The 19,440-nt window shown below is 36.3% G+C and overlaps 1 protein-coding gene across 1 annotated transcript in view; it reads left to right on the forward strand.

The window, feature by feature from the left end:
* Positions 1-19,440, forward strand: part of NCAPG2 (non-SMC condensin II complex subunit G2) — a 111,575-nt gene that overhangs the window by 22,502 nt on the left and 69,633 nt on the right. The window contains exons 8-12 of the mRNA XM_043967735.1: positions 1,365-1,459; positions 3,247-3,316; positions 6,347-6,433; positions 9,576-9,671; positions 11,135-11,260. Coding sequence (XP_043823670.1) covers positions 1,365-1,459; positions 3,247-3,316; positions 6,347-6,433; positions 9,576-9,671; positions 11,135-11,260 — 474 coding nt within the window. The remainder of the gene's footprint in view (positions 1-1,364; positions 1,460-3,246; positions 3,317-6,346; positions 6,434-9,575; positions 9,672-11,134; positions 11,261-19,440) is intronic.

A 19,440-nucleotide genomic window follows, 5' to 3' on the forward strand; every position in this document is an offset into this window, starting at 1 on the left:
TCAGAGGAGAGAAGGAGGCAGATTCAAGAGATGTTGCAGCTTGGATATGAAGAGGTGAGAGATAGTAAGGTGTTAATTCAGCAAGCTACTTTCAGAGCTGTCCTGCTAGTCTGTGTTTTCTTCTGTACTTTCTTTTCTGTGTATTTTTTAAAGTTAAATTTTATTTTTTAGGAAAAAATATCAATTTTTGCCCCCATATATCCTCCTACTATTTAGCATAAAGAAAAAAAACCCAAAAAAAAACCTCTGCTCCTTTAGAGTCATTTTCCTTTTTTGTCAGCTTTGCTAGTCTGACAGGTATGAGATAGAACCTTATTTTTAATTGACCTTTCTCTTGTTATTAGGGATTTGGAACGCTTCTTCTCTGTTAGTGATTTAGAATACCTTTTCACTACTATTAGTGATTTGGAGCACTTTTTTCCTGCTATCAGTGATTTGGAGCACGTTCTTGTATAGCTATTGGCAAAACTACTTGTTCCTATGTTATCAGCATTTATTTATTTGGGATGGTTCTTGTCACATATCTGAATCAGTCCCTTAAATATGTCTTAAGTGTCATGCCTGTATCAGAGGAACTTGCTAAAGAATTTTTCCCCTGCTGGAATTTTTAGTGATGTTAGAACAGGGCTCTTCTGATTATTGTTATGTAAGTGTAGGTTTCATAATTCAGTGTCAGAATAGGAATGAAATTATGGCTCAAATTGAAAGGCAGTATAATACAATGGATATGGTGCTGGAGTAGAAAGTGTCTTATTTGATCATTGGCAAGACTTTTAACCATCGAGCCTGAGTTTCCTCATCTATAAAATGGAAATAATAATAGCTGTAGTACCTATCTCCCATGGCTGTGAAGCTTAAATGAGTTAATGTATGCAAAGATGGTATATCATATGGTATATAATATATCATATTATAGGAATTCCATGTCATAATAAATCATATAGTTATATCTTTGAAGTGCTGAGAAGTAGTAATGATATCATACGTTGTATTTGTATCCTGTTCATATTGTGATCTCTTACTTTAGTTACTAGGGAAAGGTGATTGCAAATTGACAACCAAGTAAAGATGTTAAGATTCCACATTTTGTTCTTTTCTGCATCTATTGCCTTCCTTTCCTCCCTCCCTATGGGACCCTGGTACATGTTATGGAAACACTGGGGTTTTGTAAAATGTAATCTGTCGGGAATATTATATTAAGTTTTATATATTTTAAAACTCAGCGAATTTTTGTTAATGACACTTCTTGGTACTTGTGGGCTGTGATACTACCAAACAATCAAAAACTTGCCTTTTCTTTTGTATCATTGGAATTATTTTGTCCAGTTACTATTTTTACATCCCACCTTGCTTTTCTTTTACAGGGAAGAAGATTTCTCAGCTTTCTATTCAGCTGGAATATAAACTTCATTAAAATTATCCATGTGATCATTAAAAAACTGTTACAAGGTTTACAAAAGTATGTATTACAGGTAGCTAATGTTATGCAGTTATCTCCTTAACTTTTTAAAGGTACAAACTGAACTTGCTTTTAAAATAGCCTTGAAAATTAGCTCCCACAGTTTTTACTTAGGTCATTAGAAATTAGTGATTAATTTTTCGTGTTACTAATCATTGGAATTACTTTTTAAATTGTTTGGTAGAAGAAAATTCTGTAGGCTGTGTTTTAGATACAAACCTGGCAGAAATAATTTTACTAATTATATGATCTAATTGTAAGCATCCTTTGTTTAGAGAAAGGTTCACAAATGGGCAGTTTTTCCATAGCTTTGAAAATCTCTTTAATACAGGTGTCTTTAAGCTAGTTTTGGTTTATAGATTATGGATCCCTTCTCAGAACAATATTTTTAAATAATTAAATAATTTTAAATAATTGAAGGAGATGGCTAGAGATATAATTTTTTTTTACTCTCGAAGTTCATAGACTCCCCTAAATCTATCCTGGGATGGTGGATGTAGTCAATTAAAAATCCCTGCTTTAGCAGAATCCATTTGGAGTTACGATTGATAATATTCTCAAATGGGTAACAAAATTCCTCAGTCGTTTTTCTGCAAGCGTTCAGAGTTTAGGTAATAGTCTTCTTCTTCTTTTTTTTTTGGTGAGGCAACTGGGGTTAAGTGACTTGCCTGGGGTCACACAGCTAGTAAATGTTAAGTGTCTGAGGCTAGATTTGAACTCAGGTCCTCCTGAATCTAGGGCTGGTGCTCTATCCACTGTGCCATCTAGCTGCTCCTAGGTAATAGTCTAAAAGCAATGGTACCTTAAAAGTGGATCGGTCAGATGTATTGATCAGGAAATGTTGTCTTTGTCGACTCACCTCCCTCATCTTCAGACAGGACAGAACTCCTCTTTGAACTTTCACCCAGTTTAAGTGATTTGCTTAGTGTCACATAGCTGGTAAGTGTTGGTAGGTGGATTAGAGCGCAAGCCTTCCTGACTCTATTCACCATGCCATCTAGCTGTGGCAGCTAAGTCACTTAATTAACCTCTCTGTCTGTCTCAATTCCCTCAAATGTAAAGTGGGGATAATATCATCTACTTTATAGGGTTGTTGTGAGGATAAAATGTCACAATATTTGCAAAGTGCTTAGCATAGTGCCTGATGCATAGTAGGCACTATGTAAATGCTAGTTATCGTTGTTGTCACAGTTATTAGCTGCCTCAAAAATGTGGCTAAGCTTTTGGCAAGGGGAAAAAGTGATTTATTTAGGGTATGATGTTGGTTCAGAATTGGTAGTTAAAGAAAGAGTTTCTCATCCTGGTGGAATCAAGAATATAATTATTTGTAATGTTTGGCCTAAAAAAAAGGAGGACATGGTGTCTCAGTATTATTTCTCTAGTGTGAACCCCATCTATAGCTGAAGCACTTTGTCAGTTAAATTTCAAACTTGATCATAGTTTATAAAAAGGTCAGATTTTCTATATTTTTGATTAAAATGTATATGTCCTTTGTAATATAAAGCATTCAACTATTATAGGGCTTTTTGTATGTAAATATTCAATAAATGCCATTCACTGAATAATTGAGAGAATTAATAGATTGGATAATCTGAACTATGTATCTTTTCCAAAAACTCTTTTGGGATATGCTTTTGTACTTGTATTTGAATCCATCTATTGTCCTAGGAGTATTCAAAAATTTTAGAAAATATTGAAGGCATAATGAAGCTAAGGGGGTGTGTGTGTATACATATAGTACTTCAGCATTGACTCAATTTTATGAATTTTTTTTTAAATTTGTACAGATCTCTGATGGTTCACATTGCTGAAATCTATTTCAGAGCTTGGAAGAAGGCTTCAGGGAAAATGTTGGAGGTATTTGCTTTTAATTTGACAGAACATCTGCACCAGACATTTACATGTTTAATTGATCAGTAGGGAAGGGGTAATTTGAACTTTTGGGCTCCCTCCGACTTCCCTTCCTTTTCTTTTCTCCTTATTTCACTCCCCTACCTCCCCCCTCCAAAAAAAAAAGAAAAAAAAGAAAAGAAAAAGTCCATTAGCTCTAGAATAATAGAGAAAAGGGTATACTTTTTTTTCTTAATAAAGATTAACTACTTGCATACATCCCCCACAATCAAGTATCTGTAAGTCACTACGTGGTATCTTACACATTTTGCTAATGGAAGACCTCTGATTTATTAGGTGCACATTTTTTTTTTGAGAATTCCGAGAATCGTTAAAAAAATTTCTCTTTGAATCTTCATTAAAACCACTTAAGATCTGTTTTTTTTTTTTGGTGAGGCAATTGGGGTTAAGTGACTTGCCCAGGGTCACACAGCTAGTAAGTGTCAAGGGTCTGAGGCCAGATTTGAACTCAGGTACTCCTGACTCCAGGGCCGGTGCTCTATCCACTGTGCCACCTAGCTGCCCCTCTAGCACCTTTTGATCCCATGCCTTTTTTTTTTCCTCTTGGGGGAGAATGGTGGTATGAACTAAAAATGTTATTTTAACCCTCAAGTAGCACAGTGAATGGAGCAGTTGGCCTAGCTTCAGGAAGACCTAAGTTCAAATATAGCTTCCTATACTTATTATCATGTCCCTGAAGTTATGTCTGCTTCAGTTTTGTCAACTGTAAAATGGAGATAATAATAACACCTAGCTCCCAGGGCTGTTGTGATGACCTAATGAAATATTTGTAAAAGCACTTAATGTTTTATGCTTACTATGGAGTAGATGCTATATAATGCTTATTCCCTTTCCTTTTTTCTTTCCTAAGCCTTTGATGTTTTAGACTTTAACTCTCTTCCCATTTCTGAGTTTGTTTTATATAAGGGCTCTCTTCTTTTATTTACATTATTTAAAAATTTACTTTTTTTTTTTTTTGTGGGGCAATGGGGGTTAGGTGACTTGCCCAGGGTCACACAGCTAGTAAATGTCAAGTGTCTGAGGCCGGATTTGAACTCAGGTACTCCTGAATCCAGGGCTGGTGTTTTATCCACTGCGCCACCTAGCCACCCCCTAAAAATTTACTTTTTAATTATTTAATGCTGAATTCCTCTTGGCAACATTTTTGAACCAGGATTCTTTTTAATTTATTGAACATAAAAAAAATAACTAAGCAGTACAACTAGTTTTTACAAGTCAATTTTCCATATTTCTATACTTGCTTTCTCTTTTATTTTCCTTGATCATCTAGCTCTTGCTTTAATATTAACAAAGTTTTTCATTCAAATCAGGAAGAACTTCACTTAACAGGTATTACCTGTGTGGTGCTACAGTAATAATCTTATACTATTTCCCTTTTTGAAATCTCAAAAGGCATTGTTTCAATTTTCTAAGGCTTCACAATAAATTTATTTTATAGTTGACTAACATGCTCCTTCCAAGACATACTGATATGAAGCTTTAACAGTTATATCAGTGATAGTTTTTCCATTGTGGTTTAGATATACTTAAAATAGACTTTGAGAGGAAATACTTAATTTTTATTGCTGAGAAACTTGAAAAAAAAAAGAAACCAATTTCTAGTGTTTATTCAAGTATATCTATAGCTATTAGTAGCTGCAGTTTTTGTTTCTTTCTTTCTTTTCTTTTGCTGGGCAATGAGGGTTAAGTGACTTGTCCAGGGTCACACAACTAGTAAGTGCCAAATGTCTGAGGCCGGATTTGAACTCAGGTTCTCCTGAATCCAGGGCCAGTGCTTTATCCACTGCTCCACCTAGCTGCCCCCGGTTTGTGTTTCTTAAATCCAAGTTCTTATTAATACTCTTATTTCAGGAAAATATTTTAAAAGATGTGGCAGCTAGGTATCACAGTGTATAGAGCCTAGAACTAGTAAGACTCAGCTTCATGAATTTAAATCTGGACTCAGGCACTTATTAGCTCTGTGACCCTGGGCAAGCCAGTTAACCTTGTTTGTCTTAGTTCCTCATCTGTAAAATGAGCTAGAGAAGGAAATGGCAAACTGCTCTAGTATCTTTGCCAAGAAAACTCCATAATGGAGTAATGAAGAATCAGACAAATGATAGTTGAAAAAGTTGATCAGTTGCAATATTATCAGTTCTAGGACCTTAGTAAGTAGTTTACCCTAGTTAGACACCATTGGGACAGACTGTGAATTTCTTAATATGAGGAGGGCAACTCTCCAAGACCTGGTTGGTTTTTCAGGCTATAATAAACTTAAAGTAATTGGGTTATTGCTACACTTTTTGTTTTGTAGCAGAATTGGGCATTTCTTTCAGTCAGGGATTTATGTATTATCCTTAGAGTAGACTGATTCTGGGTTAATGACTTGGTCTTCTTTAAGAATGTATAAGGTGGGGCGGCTAGGTGGCGCAGTGGATAAAGCACTGGCCTTGGATTCAGGAGTACCTGAGTTCAAATCCAGCCTCAGACACTTGACACATACTAGCTGTGTGACCCTGGGCAAGTCACTTAACCCCCATTGCCCTGCAAAAAAAAAAAAAATTAAGAATGTATAAGGTTAGGGATGATTGAAGAGTAGCCTATAATTCTCAAGCCTTTTACAGTAACTATCTATTGCTGTTAAGTCTGGTGTGGATTCAAATTAGCCTTTATAAATATGTATGTATGACAGTTGATCCTGCTATTTTCCATGAAGTTGAATTGTCTTCACAAAATAAAAATTATAGTTGAGTGTTACCTCTGCCCTAAAGGAATTCAGAGTATATATTGAATTAAAAGTTATCCATCTATGGGTTTTCAAACATAACCTGTTTTTTAAAATTTTAAATAATCTCATTTAATTGTAAACAATCTTTTTTTTTCAAACTAGTGTAAGATGAAAAAATTAGAATTGTTATACTGCTTAGAATTATTTCACTATCTGATATTTTCTATTTATGCATACAGTTCTTTCAGTACTACATTTTTCTATTTCAGGTAATTGAAGATGGTTGTATTCAGGATTTCATGCATCATGGAATTCATCTTCCAAGGAGTTCTCCAGTGCATTCCAAAGTACGAGAGGTAAATAGAACCTGTCATAATAATGTGATTCATTTTACAAGCTACATTTTGATAAAGAACCTATTTTTCACTTCTCTTAGAGTTGTCTTGATTTTTTTTATATTCAAATTTAATTAACTCTCCTTGATTTTGAAAATTTAAAAAAAGGACTTTAATGTTATTGATCTTCCTTACAGTCAAATGGTAATTGCATTTAGGGGATTTTTTTTTTTTTACAGTTATCAGTTTACTGTTTCTAGTATTCCTGTGTCCTTTGGATGGTAGGATTCCATTCCCTGTTGATGATATAGAGTGTAAAATGTGCTTTGAATAGATAATAATGTTATCACAGTAGGAATAATTAGAATGATCATCCATTTAGTATTACCATGCATTCTTTGACCAGTATTACAGTTACAATTTTAAAAAATTCTTGTTTGTTATATACTTAGTATTTTAAGTAGAATTGAACAGTCATCTAGACCAAAGAGGAAATCAAATCCTGAATAAAGATGTGAAGTTTGCATTTGGAGTTTAGAATTTCAGAAAAACCTTAAAGATATCATAAATTTGTTTCCTTATTTTTATATTAAAATCATTTCGATTGTTTATGCATCCTATGGTAATATGAATCCACAAACTATAGAATCTGCACAAGTTTTCTGACAATTTTACCTTATTCCCAGGCACATAGTTAATATATTTTTCCTGTTTAAAATTTGAAGCTTAGAATTTATATACAAATATTACCATTTTATTCATGGCCAGAGATTTTTCCTTATTTAGGGCATTATTATTTAAATGCCATTTTTTTGAGCAGTGTCTAATTGATCATAAGGAACTTGGCAGAAGTCCATTGTTATGTTTGGACATATTAAAGCAGATACTCTCAACTAGAAGCCCTGTCCACTGGGCTTACTATCTTAATGTTGGTAATTTGGTAGTCATGAATTGACAAAATAGGTTAGCAGACAGTGCTCATTTTTATACCTAGTACAATCAACTCATTCTCCCTAGATTATAGAATAGAAATAGGACTTATAGTAATTTTATGCTTTACCCCTCCTCAAGTCAGTAAGCAATTAGATATAGGTTATACATGTGCAATTATGTAAAACATTACCATATTAGTAATTTTGTGCAAGAAAACTTGAATAAAAGAAAAAAATGAAGGAAAATGTAAAATAGCATGCTTCAGTCTGTGTTCATTATCAGTTCTTTCTTTGGAGGTGGATAGTATGTTTCAACATTAGTCCTTTGGGATTGTCTTGGATCATTGTATTGCTGAGAGTAGTTAAGTCATTTATAGTTCTTTATCAAACGATATCGCTGTCACTGTGCACAATATTCTTCTGGTTCTGCTCACTTCGCTATACATCAGTTCATACAAGTCTTTCCAGGCCTTTCTGAAATCATCCTGCTTTGTCATTTCTTATAGCACAATAATATTCCATCACCATCATATACTACAGCTTGTTTAGTCATTCCCCAATTGATGGGCAGTCCTTTGATTTCCAGTTCTTAGCCACTACAAAAAGAGCTGCTAGGAATATTTTTGTACAAATAGGTCTTTTTTTCTTTTTTGGGATGTCTTTGGATTATAAACCGAGCACTGGTATTTCTGGATCAAAGGGTATGCACAGCTTTATAGCCCTTTGGGCATAGTTCCAATGTGTTCTCCAGAATGGTTGGATCTTTTCACAACTCTACCAACAGTAGATTAGTGTCCTGGGAAGCAACTGTTGAAATGTAGCTTTGTAACTCTTCCTGAATGTGCTAAAGCCATAGCTCCTGAAGTCCCAGAAAAGAAATTCCAAAAGTTCTTAATACTGTTAAGTAGTTCAGCCTATAAACACATACATTTTATTATTGGAAATGACATTAAACAAAAGCTGTTTATTATCATCTGCTTTGCTATTGCTTCCTAAGGACTGTCTGACTTGGAACTAGAATTTTCTCTTTGCTTTTTCTCCTGCATTAGAATCTCAGCTCTTTGAGAGTAGGAGTTGTCTTACTTTTCTATTTGCATCCCAGTGCTTTTTACCTATCAAATGCTTAATAAATGCTTCATTCATTCATTATTTAATCTTTTATACCTCATTCTCAGCATTGTCTCCTTAAGACACATTATATATGAATGGCAATTATTTGTTAAATTATTTCTTAAAAGCAGAAAGAGAATTGAAAAGTTGAATAAGGGATTTCATTTGAAAGTAAGATGTTTTCATAATGTTTCCTTAATGCTTTGTTGTGTACAGTAACTTCTTGCTCCAATTTCTTCACTTGAAAGAACATTATTAATGTATAGGCATTAGATATGTGAAACTGCCTTACAGGGAGTTTTTAGAAAGTTATTTTGAAAACAGAAGCCCCTACCTTCTGTCTTTGCATTTTGACATGCCCACATTGGATGGACTCTTTTTGTATCTTTCTCTTTTTCAATAATATCATCTTGTATTTGAAGAAAAGTAAGAAAAAGTTCTCGCTTCCTAAGTCAATGTCTGAAGAATTTAGGGAAGAAACTGGCCTAAAGTAAACAATAAAAGAAAGGAATAGAGTAGGAAAAAAAAAGCAGGGGAAGAAACAAGATAAATTCTCTGTTATTTTAAAGATGTTAGGAAGCATTTGGAGTTTAGAGTTGTGAGAGACAGAATGACTAAGTAGGAAAAATGTTTCCTACTTGACAAAAGAGGGATCCATTGCTTGTTATTATTAGGTATGAGTCTTGAGATGTAAGGCAGAACTTTAGAGCTGTAAGGGAGCTTAAAGACAGCCTAGTCTAGCCCCATCATTTTACAGATATGGAAACCTAAAAACAGAAGTGGTTAAATAACATCTCCAGAGCCACACAGCTAATAATTGTTAAAGGTAAGATTAGAATGAATGTTTCCTGACTCATTATTGCATTTTCTTTATTCCTCTTGTAGCTTTGTTTCTAATAGGTAAATCGATTCAATGACTTTTTTCCACTGCTTCCATTTGAGAAAATATTGAACATGTTTTTTGAGAGAATCACAAAAATGTCATATAAAGTGATGATACGCTAACCATCAATTTCTGTTTTAGAGGGATCAGAATAGTTTTTCCCCCTGATTTTCTTTGAAAGGACTTCTAAATTTTTTATTTTATAATACCAACTATATTTTTGCTTTTGGCAATACAGGTGCTAAGTTATTTTCACCATCAAAAAACAGTTCGTCAAGGAGTAGAAGAAATGTTATATAGACTGTATAAACCTATTCTTTGGAGAGCATTAAAGGTAATCCACCTTTTAAATTGTATGAACATGTTTTAGATATGTTAATTGTGCCCCTTAATTTGGAATACTTTAATTATAAATATGTGAAAAGATAGTTTTGATTAGGTGAATTTCTGTGAATTTTGTCAAAATAAAACTGTAAGAAGCTGGATTGCATGGTAAATTAATAGGATAATTCTCTCCCAGGTGCTCTTTCCATAATCTCTTTTTTTTTTTTTTCCCTTTTTTTTTTCTTTCTTTTTTTTTTTTTTTTTGGTGAGGCAATTGGGGTTAAGTGACTTGCCCAGGGTCACACAGCTAGCAAGTGGTAAGTGTCTGGGGCCGGATTTGAACTCAGGTACTCCTGAATCCAGGGCCAGTGCTTTATCCACTGCGCCATCTAGCTGCCCCTTTCCATAATCTCTTAAACTCCAATCCCATATTACCAACTGCCTTTGGACTTTTTGAACTGGATTTATCATCTAGGAAAGAAGTTCACAAGGAAATTAATTATTCTCCCCCACCCCTCCTACCATTCCTCAAACTTGATCCTCTTCTGAACTTCGTTTTCTCTGAATCATCTCTAGTTTTCTAAATTGTTTTTTTCAGATACCGCACCGGGATTGTTTAAGGTTTTCCAGGTGTGTTGGTACTATGCTTTTGTATAAGGGTAAACTAATATTTTTTCCAGATTTTGGTAGGGTTAATCATTATATTTTCTAGATAGCCATATAAACCAGTTTCTGAATATGGGAATATATACACAAAATCTCCTCTTGGGAGTGTATTTTTTTTAGCATTAGTGAATATCTAAACAATACTGATATCTAATCAAGAGGTTGAAAATTCCAGCTCCATACCATTACACTTGGAATATTATTTTCATTTTTCTTTTTAACAAAAGTAAAGATATACTTTATGTGGCCTTATAGGAAAAATTATGACTTTTTGAATTTAAAAATTAAGAAAATTCCCAGATTCAGAAATATCTCCCCAAATTATACTTTCCTAGTTCTGATACTGTTCTTTGCTGTGGATGACTATAGGATGAGTAGGACTGGATCAGAAGAAAAGTGTTGTAGTTAGGCTGAATGAAATTAGTTTTCTATTCTACAAGACAATAGTGAAACATAACTTCATTTCTTAACTTGACCAAAACATGAAATGTGCAATAATCCTGTGTCAGTCAGTCAGTCAGCAATCATTTATTAAGTACCTACTATGTATACATTTTTACTGTCCTCAAGGACCTTATATTTATATGGGGGAGGCATGCACACATATGATTATGTAAATATGAATATACACAAAATTAGTTCATATGGTTTTTGATGGTGGAGGGGCTTAGCAGCTAGAGGGGGACTTTAGTAATATATAGTCTTTCATCAGCAAAAAAGAATTGTTTAGTTTTTTACACTGAATTGAAAAATATCAGCAGTTTTCCTTTTGATTACTAAATCATTGACTTTTTCTTTTTTGAACAGGCCAGAAATCCTGAAGTTCGATCAAATGCGGCGTTGTTATTTGTTGAAGCATTTCCTATTAGAGATCCTAACCTTAATAATATAGACATGGATAATGAAATTCAGAAGCAGTTTGAAGAACTCTATGTAAGTTTTACAAAGATGAATTGTAACCGTGTAAGTTTTAAACACATGAGTTATTACCTGTTACAGCTGCGGTGAGGCTGCTCCTGGTTTTGTTCCTAGACATGCTTTGTTCATTCCTGATTTTTTGCTTTTCCTTGCATTTTGCCTTGAGCCTGGAATGCGAAAATGATGTTTATCCTTCTGAGTTTAGTTCAGCCCTCATTTCCTTATGAGAGTCTTTCCCAAAAACTCAGGTCCATTTCTTAAACTTCTGTAGTTTATTTGTGCTTGTTGTTTTCTTTTCAGCTATATTGTTAAGATCCTCATTCAACTAATTTACATTTATTAAGCACCCAGTATATGCCATGCATTGTTCTGGGTGCTGGGGATATAGTTACAAAGAAGAAAACAGTTCCTATTAGAAAGGAGCTTACATTCTAAAGGGGAAGGAAACAGGGACTTAAATCATTATGTGTGGAATAAATGTAAAATAAATAACTACAAATGCATCCAAAATGGTTAAATATAAAGTAATTGGGGAGGGAAGGCACTAGCATCAGGTTCAATCAGGGAAGGCTTCTAGTAAAAGATGCTGCTTGAGCTGTTTCATAAATGAAGAGGGAAATTGTATTAGGTGGAAGGGAGGGAAAGAACCTATTCCTGGTTTATAGAATATCCAGTGCATAGGAATGGAGATGGGACATAGAGTATATTGTATGAGGTACAGAGAAGGCCAGGTTGGCTGGATTACAGAGTGTAGGTGGGGAAATCATGTCCACTCAAACTGGAAAGATAGGTTGGAGCCAAGTTTAAAAGCTAAATAATGTGTTTTGTATCTTATGTTAGAGATGATAGGAAGCCTCTGGAAATGATCAAGTAAGTTAATGACAGCCATACGTATTTGTTGTTGTTGTTTTTCAGTATTTTATTATTTTCCAGTTACATATAAGGATAGTTTTCAACATTTGTTTTCTTTCTTTCTTTAACATTTGTTTTCCTAGGAATTTCAGTTCCACATTTTACTCCCACCATCCCTTCCCTCCCTTTTTCCCAAGACAGAAAGCAATCTAATATAGGTTATATACGTGCGATCACATTAAACATATTTCTTCATTAGTCATATTGTGAAAGAAGAATCAGAGCACAAGGGAAAAACCTCAAAAAAGAAGGGGAAAAAAAGCAGTCCAAAAGTAGAAACAGTTTGGTTCAATTTGCATTCATAAACCACAGTTATTTTTTCTGGATGTTGAGAACATTTTCTATTATGAAGTTCTTTGAAATTGTTTTGGACTATTGCATTGCTAAAAAGATCCAAGTCTGTCACCATTGTTCATCACACAATGTTGCTGTTACTGTATACGATGTTCTGGTTCTGCTCCTCTCAGTCAGTATCAGTTCATGTAAGTCCTTCCAGGTTTATCTGAACTCCTGCTCATCAGCCATACCTACTTTTTTTATTTGTTTGTTTTTTGCAGGGCAATGAGGGTTAAGTGACTTGCCCAGGGTCACACAGCTAGTAAGTGTCAAGTGTCTGAGGCCGGATTTGAACTCACATACTCCTGAATCCAGGGCCAATGCTTTACCGTTGCGCCATCTAGCTGCCCCATACCTACTTTTAAGGAAAATTTGGCAGCAATATGTAGGATGGGCTGATTGGGAAGAGAATTGAGGCAGGTATATCAGTTAGAAGGCTGTTGTAATAATCTAGATGAGAGCTGATAAATTGTGATAATCTAGGTGAGAAATCTGAATTATGGTAGTAGCTATATGACTGGAGAGAAGGAATTAAACGTGGGAGATGTAGCTATAGAAATGATAAGATTTCACAAATCAAGTCAAGTCAAAAGGATTTATTGAGCACTTTTGTTTTAGGCACTGTACTTAAACACTAGGGATAGAGAGAAAGGCAAAAATAATTCCTGACTCCAAGGAGCTCCTAACTTAGTGGGGCATGACAACATGCAAACAACTGTATGCAAAAAAAAATACATGCAGGATAACTTGGAGGTAATCTCAGAGGGAAGGCACCCACATTAAGGAAGAAGAACCTTCTTATAGACTTAAAGGAAGTCAGGGAAATCGAGGTAAGGATGTAAAAGGAGAGCATTCCAGGTATGGATGACAACATGTGAAAATGCATGGGGTGTTTTGTGCAAGGAACAGAAAGGAGGCCAATGTAACCTGATTGTAGAGTAGTTGGAGGTGAATAAAGTGTAAGAAATCTACAGAGATAAGAAGGGGTCCAGTTATGTTTTTTGGGTTTTTTTTGCAGGGCAATGAGGGTTAAGTGACTTGTCCAGGGTCACACAGCTAGTGTCAAGTGTCTGAGGCCAGATTTGAACTCAGGTCCTCCTGAATCCAGGGCCAGTGCTTTATCTACTGCGCCACCTAGCTGCCTCAAGGGGTCCAGTTATGAAGGATTCTTTGAAAAGAGGTAATGGGGAGTTACTGAAGCTTGTTAAGTAAGGAAGTGACATGGTCAGACTTGTGCTTTAGGACAATAACTTTGATGGTCAAGTGGAGGATGGAGTGGAATGGGGGGATACTTGAGGTCAAAAGAGCAGACACTATTGGAATCGCCCAGGTGTGAAGTGATGAGGGCCTGCACCAGGGTGGTGGCAGTGTTGGAGAAAGAGATGTTGAAGAGAGATGTTGCAAAGGTAAAATTGAGAGAACCTAACGAGAGATTGAGTTGGGGAGAGAGGGATGAGAGAGTGAAGCACTGAGGATGGCACCTGTGTTGTGAGCCTGGGTAGCTTGGAGGATGGTTCAGTCTTTGGTAGTAATGATGAAGTCGGCAAGAGGGGAGAGGGATAATGAAAGTTCATTTTTTATACAGTAGCGTCGGAGGTGTTTATGGTACATCTACTGAAGATGTCCAATAGACAAAGTTAGAAATCCAAGACTGGAAGTCAGGAGAAAGGTCAGGACTGTATAAACAGGTCTGAGAATCATCTATATAGTGATGACAGTTGAATCCTTTGGGAGTTGATGAGATCACCAAGTAAAACTGCAGGGGTGGGGGGGGTGGAACAGAGTCCAAGACGGAGCTTTGGAGGATAACTGTGAGTGTTCCCTTTGAGACTTGAACATCAGACATGTAGAAGGAGGACCAGGAAGAAGCAATATAGTGAAAGCCTAGAGAGAAGAGAGTCTCAAGGAAAAGAGAGTGTCAAAGGTTGTTGAGTCATGAAGATGAGAATTGAGAAAAGGCTATTAGATTTTGCAGTCGAGATCATCTTAACTGTGGGGAGACCACTTTCAGTTGTGTGATCAAGTTAGAAGCTAGATTTTGTAGAGTTAAGAGAGTGAGAAAAAAGGAAATGCAGGCCCTGACTGTAGATGGCCTTCTGAAGGAAAGATTAGCCACAAAAGGGGGAGGCATGGAGGAAAGTAATTATTAGACAGTGAAAGGCTGAAGATAAGTGAGAGTGTGGGTGATGGTGGGTACAATCTGCTGGAGACGACAGGATAGAATGGGATCACTTATGTAAGAGGTTTTTGCCTTAGCCAAAAGAAGACCCACTTTTTGTGAGATAAGGATTGTGGTAGGAGTAATATCTTAATCCTTTCCTTTATGCAGATGATAACTGATTTTTCCTTAAAATGTATTGAGACTTGGGGCAGCTAGGTGGTGCAGTGGATAAAGCACCGACTCTGGATTCAGGAAGACCTGAGTTCAAAGCTGGCCTCAGACACTTGACATTCACTAGCTGTGTGACCTTGGGCAAGTCACTTAACCCCCATTGCCCTTCCGCCGCACCCCCCCACCCCAACAAAAAAGTATTAAGACTTTCTTCCATATTTCCTTGACTGGAGGGAAGGTGAGGAGGGATAAGGTCTCAGACTGTTGTCATTCCCTTATTACTTGAGTACATGCATCCTACAGGACTAGGGGTGAGGGTTGGGAGTTGGAAAGGTCTTAGATGCTTAACTGGTGAATTATAAATCAACTCTAGGTGTTCTCAGTTTCTATCTTTGTTGAATTATCCTTCTGCTCTTCCTAAGTAAATCTCCTTTTAACTATTGAATTACCTACAAATGACTTTTTTTTATTGAACCTAAAGTACCATAGAACAGGCCCAGACCCAAATCACTTGTTCATGGGGAGGGGTTTAGCTTAGTACGGAGAAGAGCCACCTCTTTATATCAGACAGGAGTGAAGGAGGAGATAGTAGTAAAAGGTATCTGAGTGATAAGAAATGAGGAGGTGGTGAGAAGAAGGAGCTTTCTGTACATGGTCTCAGTTTTTTCAATAAAATGTGAAGTTGGAGGGTGAAACATGGGTGGTTTGAGGAGAGATGGAAAGGTTTGGAAAAGCTACTGTGATTAGTGGAATGGCAAATCAATTAGGGAAGTATAAAAGGATTGCCATACCATAGTAAGAGTCCAGTTGAGATTATGTAACATAAATTTAGTGGACCCATTCTGCATGGTTTTGTGGCTTACTCCATGTTTGCAAGTGGTTGGATTTATAGGATAAATGAAAGTGAGGAGGATAATGCCGAGGATATGACCTGGGGGACTGGAAGGATGGTGCTGATTTCAGTGGAAACAGGTATGATTGGAGGGGAAGGGGCAGAGGAAGATAATGAGTTAAGTTTTGGATGAGTTTGGTCTGTCTCCTATATTAAGATGGAGTGCTAGGGACTTTAGAACCTCATGGTTTATCCAAGTCTGTGCACTGTGCTGATTACTACATGCTGCCACTCCCTGGGACTCTCATGGTCCCCATTCTGGTGCTTTTTGACCACTCTGGGGCTTTCTCAAGTTCTCTGCTCTTCTTGCTTCTGGACACAATTCCTTACAGGCTACTTGTGCCATTTCTGGTCAGTATCGTTTCTTGTCACAGTGAGTGCCTGCCTTGTTGTGGCTTTGACTTTGTGGACAGTCTTCTTTCCTATTGCCATAGCTGACTCTTTTATGCATTTCTGGGGTGAAATAAATCATTTAATGTAGCTTCTCATTGGATTGCTTGATCATCATTGGGTTTTTAAAATTAACTTAAGGGTTTTGCTACAATGGCATGTATATAGGAACTGGGTGATCTGTCTCTGGTTGAGGTGGCCATCTTGCCTGGAAAGAAAAAAATTCTTTTTTTGGTAACATGAATTTTACCAAGTAAGTGTGGTTGTGAACAAGCACTTCCTACAGTTCTGTTTGGTAACCTGTGATAAGGTGCAGAAGAGATAGATGATAGGAATAAGCCAGGGTTGGGGTGAGGTAGGCTTTAGAATAGGCAAGAGGTAAGGGATTTGAGAGCAGTGAACAGTAGATGGAATTGAAAATGGAAGGTGAGAGTGGTGAAGTCAGAGCAGGGGTAATGGACTGAAAGGTAGAGGGATAGGCAATCTTCATGAGAAGGAAGAATAGATTTAGGAAAGATGAGGCCTTTGGTGGCATGGAGTTATTAGAGGTTATGGTAATGGTCAGATAGAGGAATGCTATTTCTCATGAAGTAAGTGAAACATGTAGGTAATGGTAAGATTTGGTCTATGAGCATCTCTTCATGGGACTGATGTGGAGTAAAGGAGTGGAATTTGGTGGCTGAGGAATTAGGAAATTAGGGAGTTTGAAGGAACTGTAACAATGTGGTCATTGAAGTTCTTTAGTAATAAGGGCAGAAATTTCAGTAGTATGGAATCTGGTAAGCCAAGTGTTGGGAATTTGTCTTATACAGGTAGTTTCTAATTTTATGATACATTACATTCCAGGAAACAACATCATAAAGTGGATCTCTATAAAGCAGACTGAGTCTGTGCTTTTGTCGACATTGATGTCATCAGCAGAAGCTGCTGGATTTAGTTAGTGAAGGTCATGAGGAAGAAACTTTTTTTAGATTGTCAAATGAATGGTGAAGTAAAAGTCAAAATGGTTGATAATGGGCCAGACTTAAGAGACAGTGTGTTATAGTAGATAATCAATTATTAAACTTGGAGTTAGGAGGATGTGGGTTCAGTTCCTTTCTCTGATGGTTACTGGCAGTGTGATCATGGGCAAGTCATTGAAATTTTCTTAGCCTCATTTTGCTCATCTGTGATATAGAAGGCATTCCATTCTCATAGGACTGGGAGGCTCAAGCAGTATAATGTATGGAAAGTACTTTTGGGGTTGTGTGACAAAGATGATTTATTCATGTATTTATGAATGGTTATAGAATGGAAAAAAAAAGAAAGAAGCAAGTGAGTTTGGGAGACAGTGAAAAAAAAGTTTAAGAACTGCTGGTCTAGGAGCAGCTAGGTGGCCCAGTGGATAGAGCACTGGCCCTGGATTCAGGAGGACCTGAGTTCAAATCCAACCTCAGACACTTGACACACTTACTAGCTGTGTGACCCTGGGGAAGTCACTTAACCCCAATTGCCTCACTAAAAAACAAAACAAAGCAAAAAAAACTGCTGGTCTGTCTTTTTAACATTTAGGCATACATATAAGGTATCAGAAATTACTTGCTGGGTTCTTAGAGTTGTCTATATGAGTGGTGTAAACTTTGCTTTGGTCATTTGTAGGGATTTTTCAGTCTCATCTTGTTGGTTATTAGGAAGATGTCAGAAATATGTGTGCCATATACAATTTGGAAATATATTTCTAGAAAGTTGAGCTTAGATTTAACTTGGAGAATAAAGTTTATATTAAGGAAGAACCTACATATACAACATTGGAGCTTTTTAATGGCTAATAAATGAAATAACTTTGCCTCTTTTCTAATGTTTGTTTCTTATTTCTAAACAATCTTTCCTAATTACATTAATAGCACCATGTAATGATTTTCATCTTAATATATCTGCTAGCGGTAGATACTCAGTGAGAAAATTTTCTATGATGAGTCTTTTGTAGTTATGTAATACCTACTTGCTTATAATGTACTGTATTTCCTTTTCTCTTATATCTCTTTAAAAATGTTAGGAAACAGGGCAGCTAGATGGCGCAGTGGTTAAAGCGCTGGCCTTGGATTCAGGAGTACCTGAGTTGAAATCCGGCCTCAGACACTTGACACTTACTAGCTGTGTAACCCTGGGCAAGTCACTTAACCCCCATTGCCCCACAAAAAAAAAAAAATCTTAGGAAGCATTATCCTAGTGCCATTAGGTACAGCACTTCAGTCTTTTTTATCATAGAGAAAAAATGTAATTTCGTGCAATGTATTTTGTGAATTTACAAACAAATCTCACATAGTTTGTGTCTGTAATGGGTGGAGATGGTCTGATTAGATATTACACTGGTCTGATTCACCCAAGGCCATACTCATAGTTTACAAATGGCAGGACTAGTTCATATTCACGATAATAAGTAACATTTTATGTAACACTTTTAGGTTTTCATCAAAGTGTTTTCTTCACTGCAGCCCTTTGAAGAAGTAGAAGTGTTTTCACCATTTATAGATAAGAAAATGGGCTAGTAGAGAAACAACATAGTACAACTGACAGAGTACTGGATTTGGAATTGGATAGATACCTTGACTTCTAAACCTGGTTCTTTCACTTGATAACTGTGTGACATTGAGCAAATCATTTAATTTCAATTCTCTGGGCTTCAGAAACAAATTATTGCATAGTTGAGTATTTTTGAATATGTTCCTCTAGATATAGCCATAAACAATACAAGACTTCTAGACTCTGGGTTTGAATAATTCTCTTTGACATTTGCTATCTTTGAGGCTATGGACAAGTCACTTAATCTGAGCTCTGATTTCCTTATATGGTTTTTTTTTTTTTAAGTGAGGCCATTGGGGTTAAGTGACTTGCCCAGGGTCACACAGCTAGTAAGTGTCAAGTGTCTGAGGCCAGATTTGAACTCAGGTACTCCTGACTCCAGGGCTGGTGCTCTATCCACTGTGCCACCTAGCTGCCCCCTGATTTCCTTATATGTTAAATAGGGATATTAATATTAGCAATATTTGTCATGGGGTTGTTAAAATCAGATAAGGTAATATATGTAAAATGCTTTGCAAACGTAAAAGAGCACTGTAAATGTGGCTTTCTGGACTTCTTTCAAGGCTGCTTGAATCCCACCTTTTTTCATAAACTATGTTTTTCTGCCTCTTCCCACTTACAAGTGTCTTCTTCCTGAGATTACCTTTCCTTTATATTGGCTGTATCTTGTATATAAAGTTGTTTGAATGCTGTTTCCTCCACTCAAATGTTAGTACTAGTGAGGAGGGACTTCATTTTTTCCTGTCTCTGGTGCTTAGCCCAGTGCCTGGC

The sequence above is a fragment of the Dromiciops gliroides genome, chromosome 5 (assembly GCF_019393635.1).
Source record: "Dromiciops gliroides isolate mDroGli1 chromosome 5, mDroGli1.pri, whole genome shotgun sequence".
Classification (NCBI taxonomy): domain Eukaryota; kingdom Metazoa; phylum Chordata; class Mammalia; order Microbiotheria; family Microbiotheriidae; genus Dromiciops; species Dromiciops gliroides.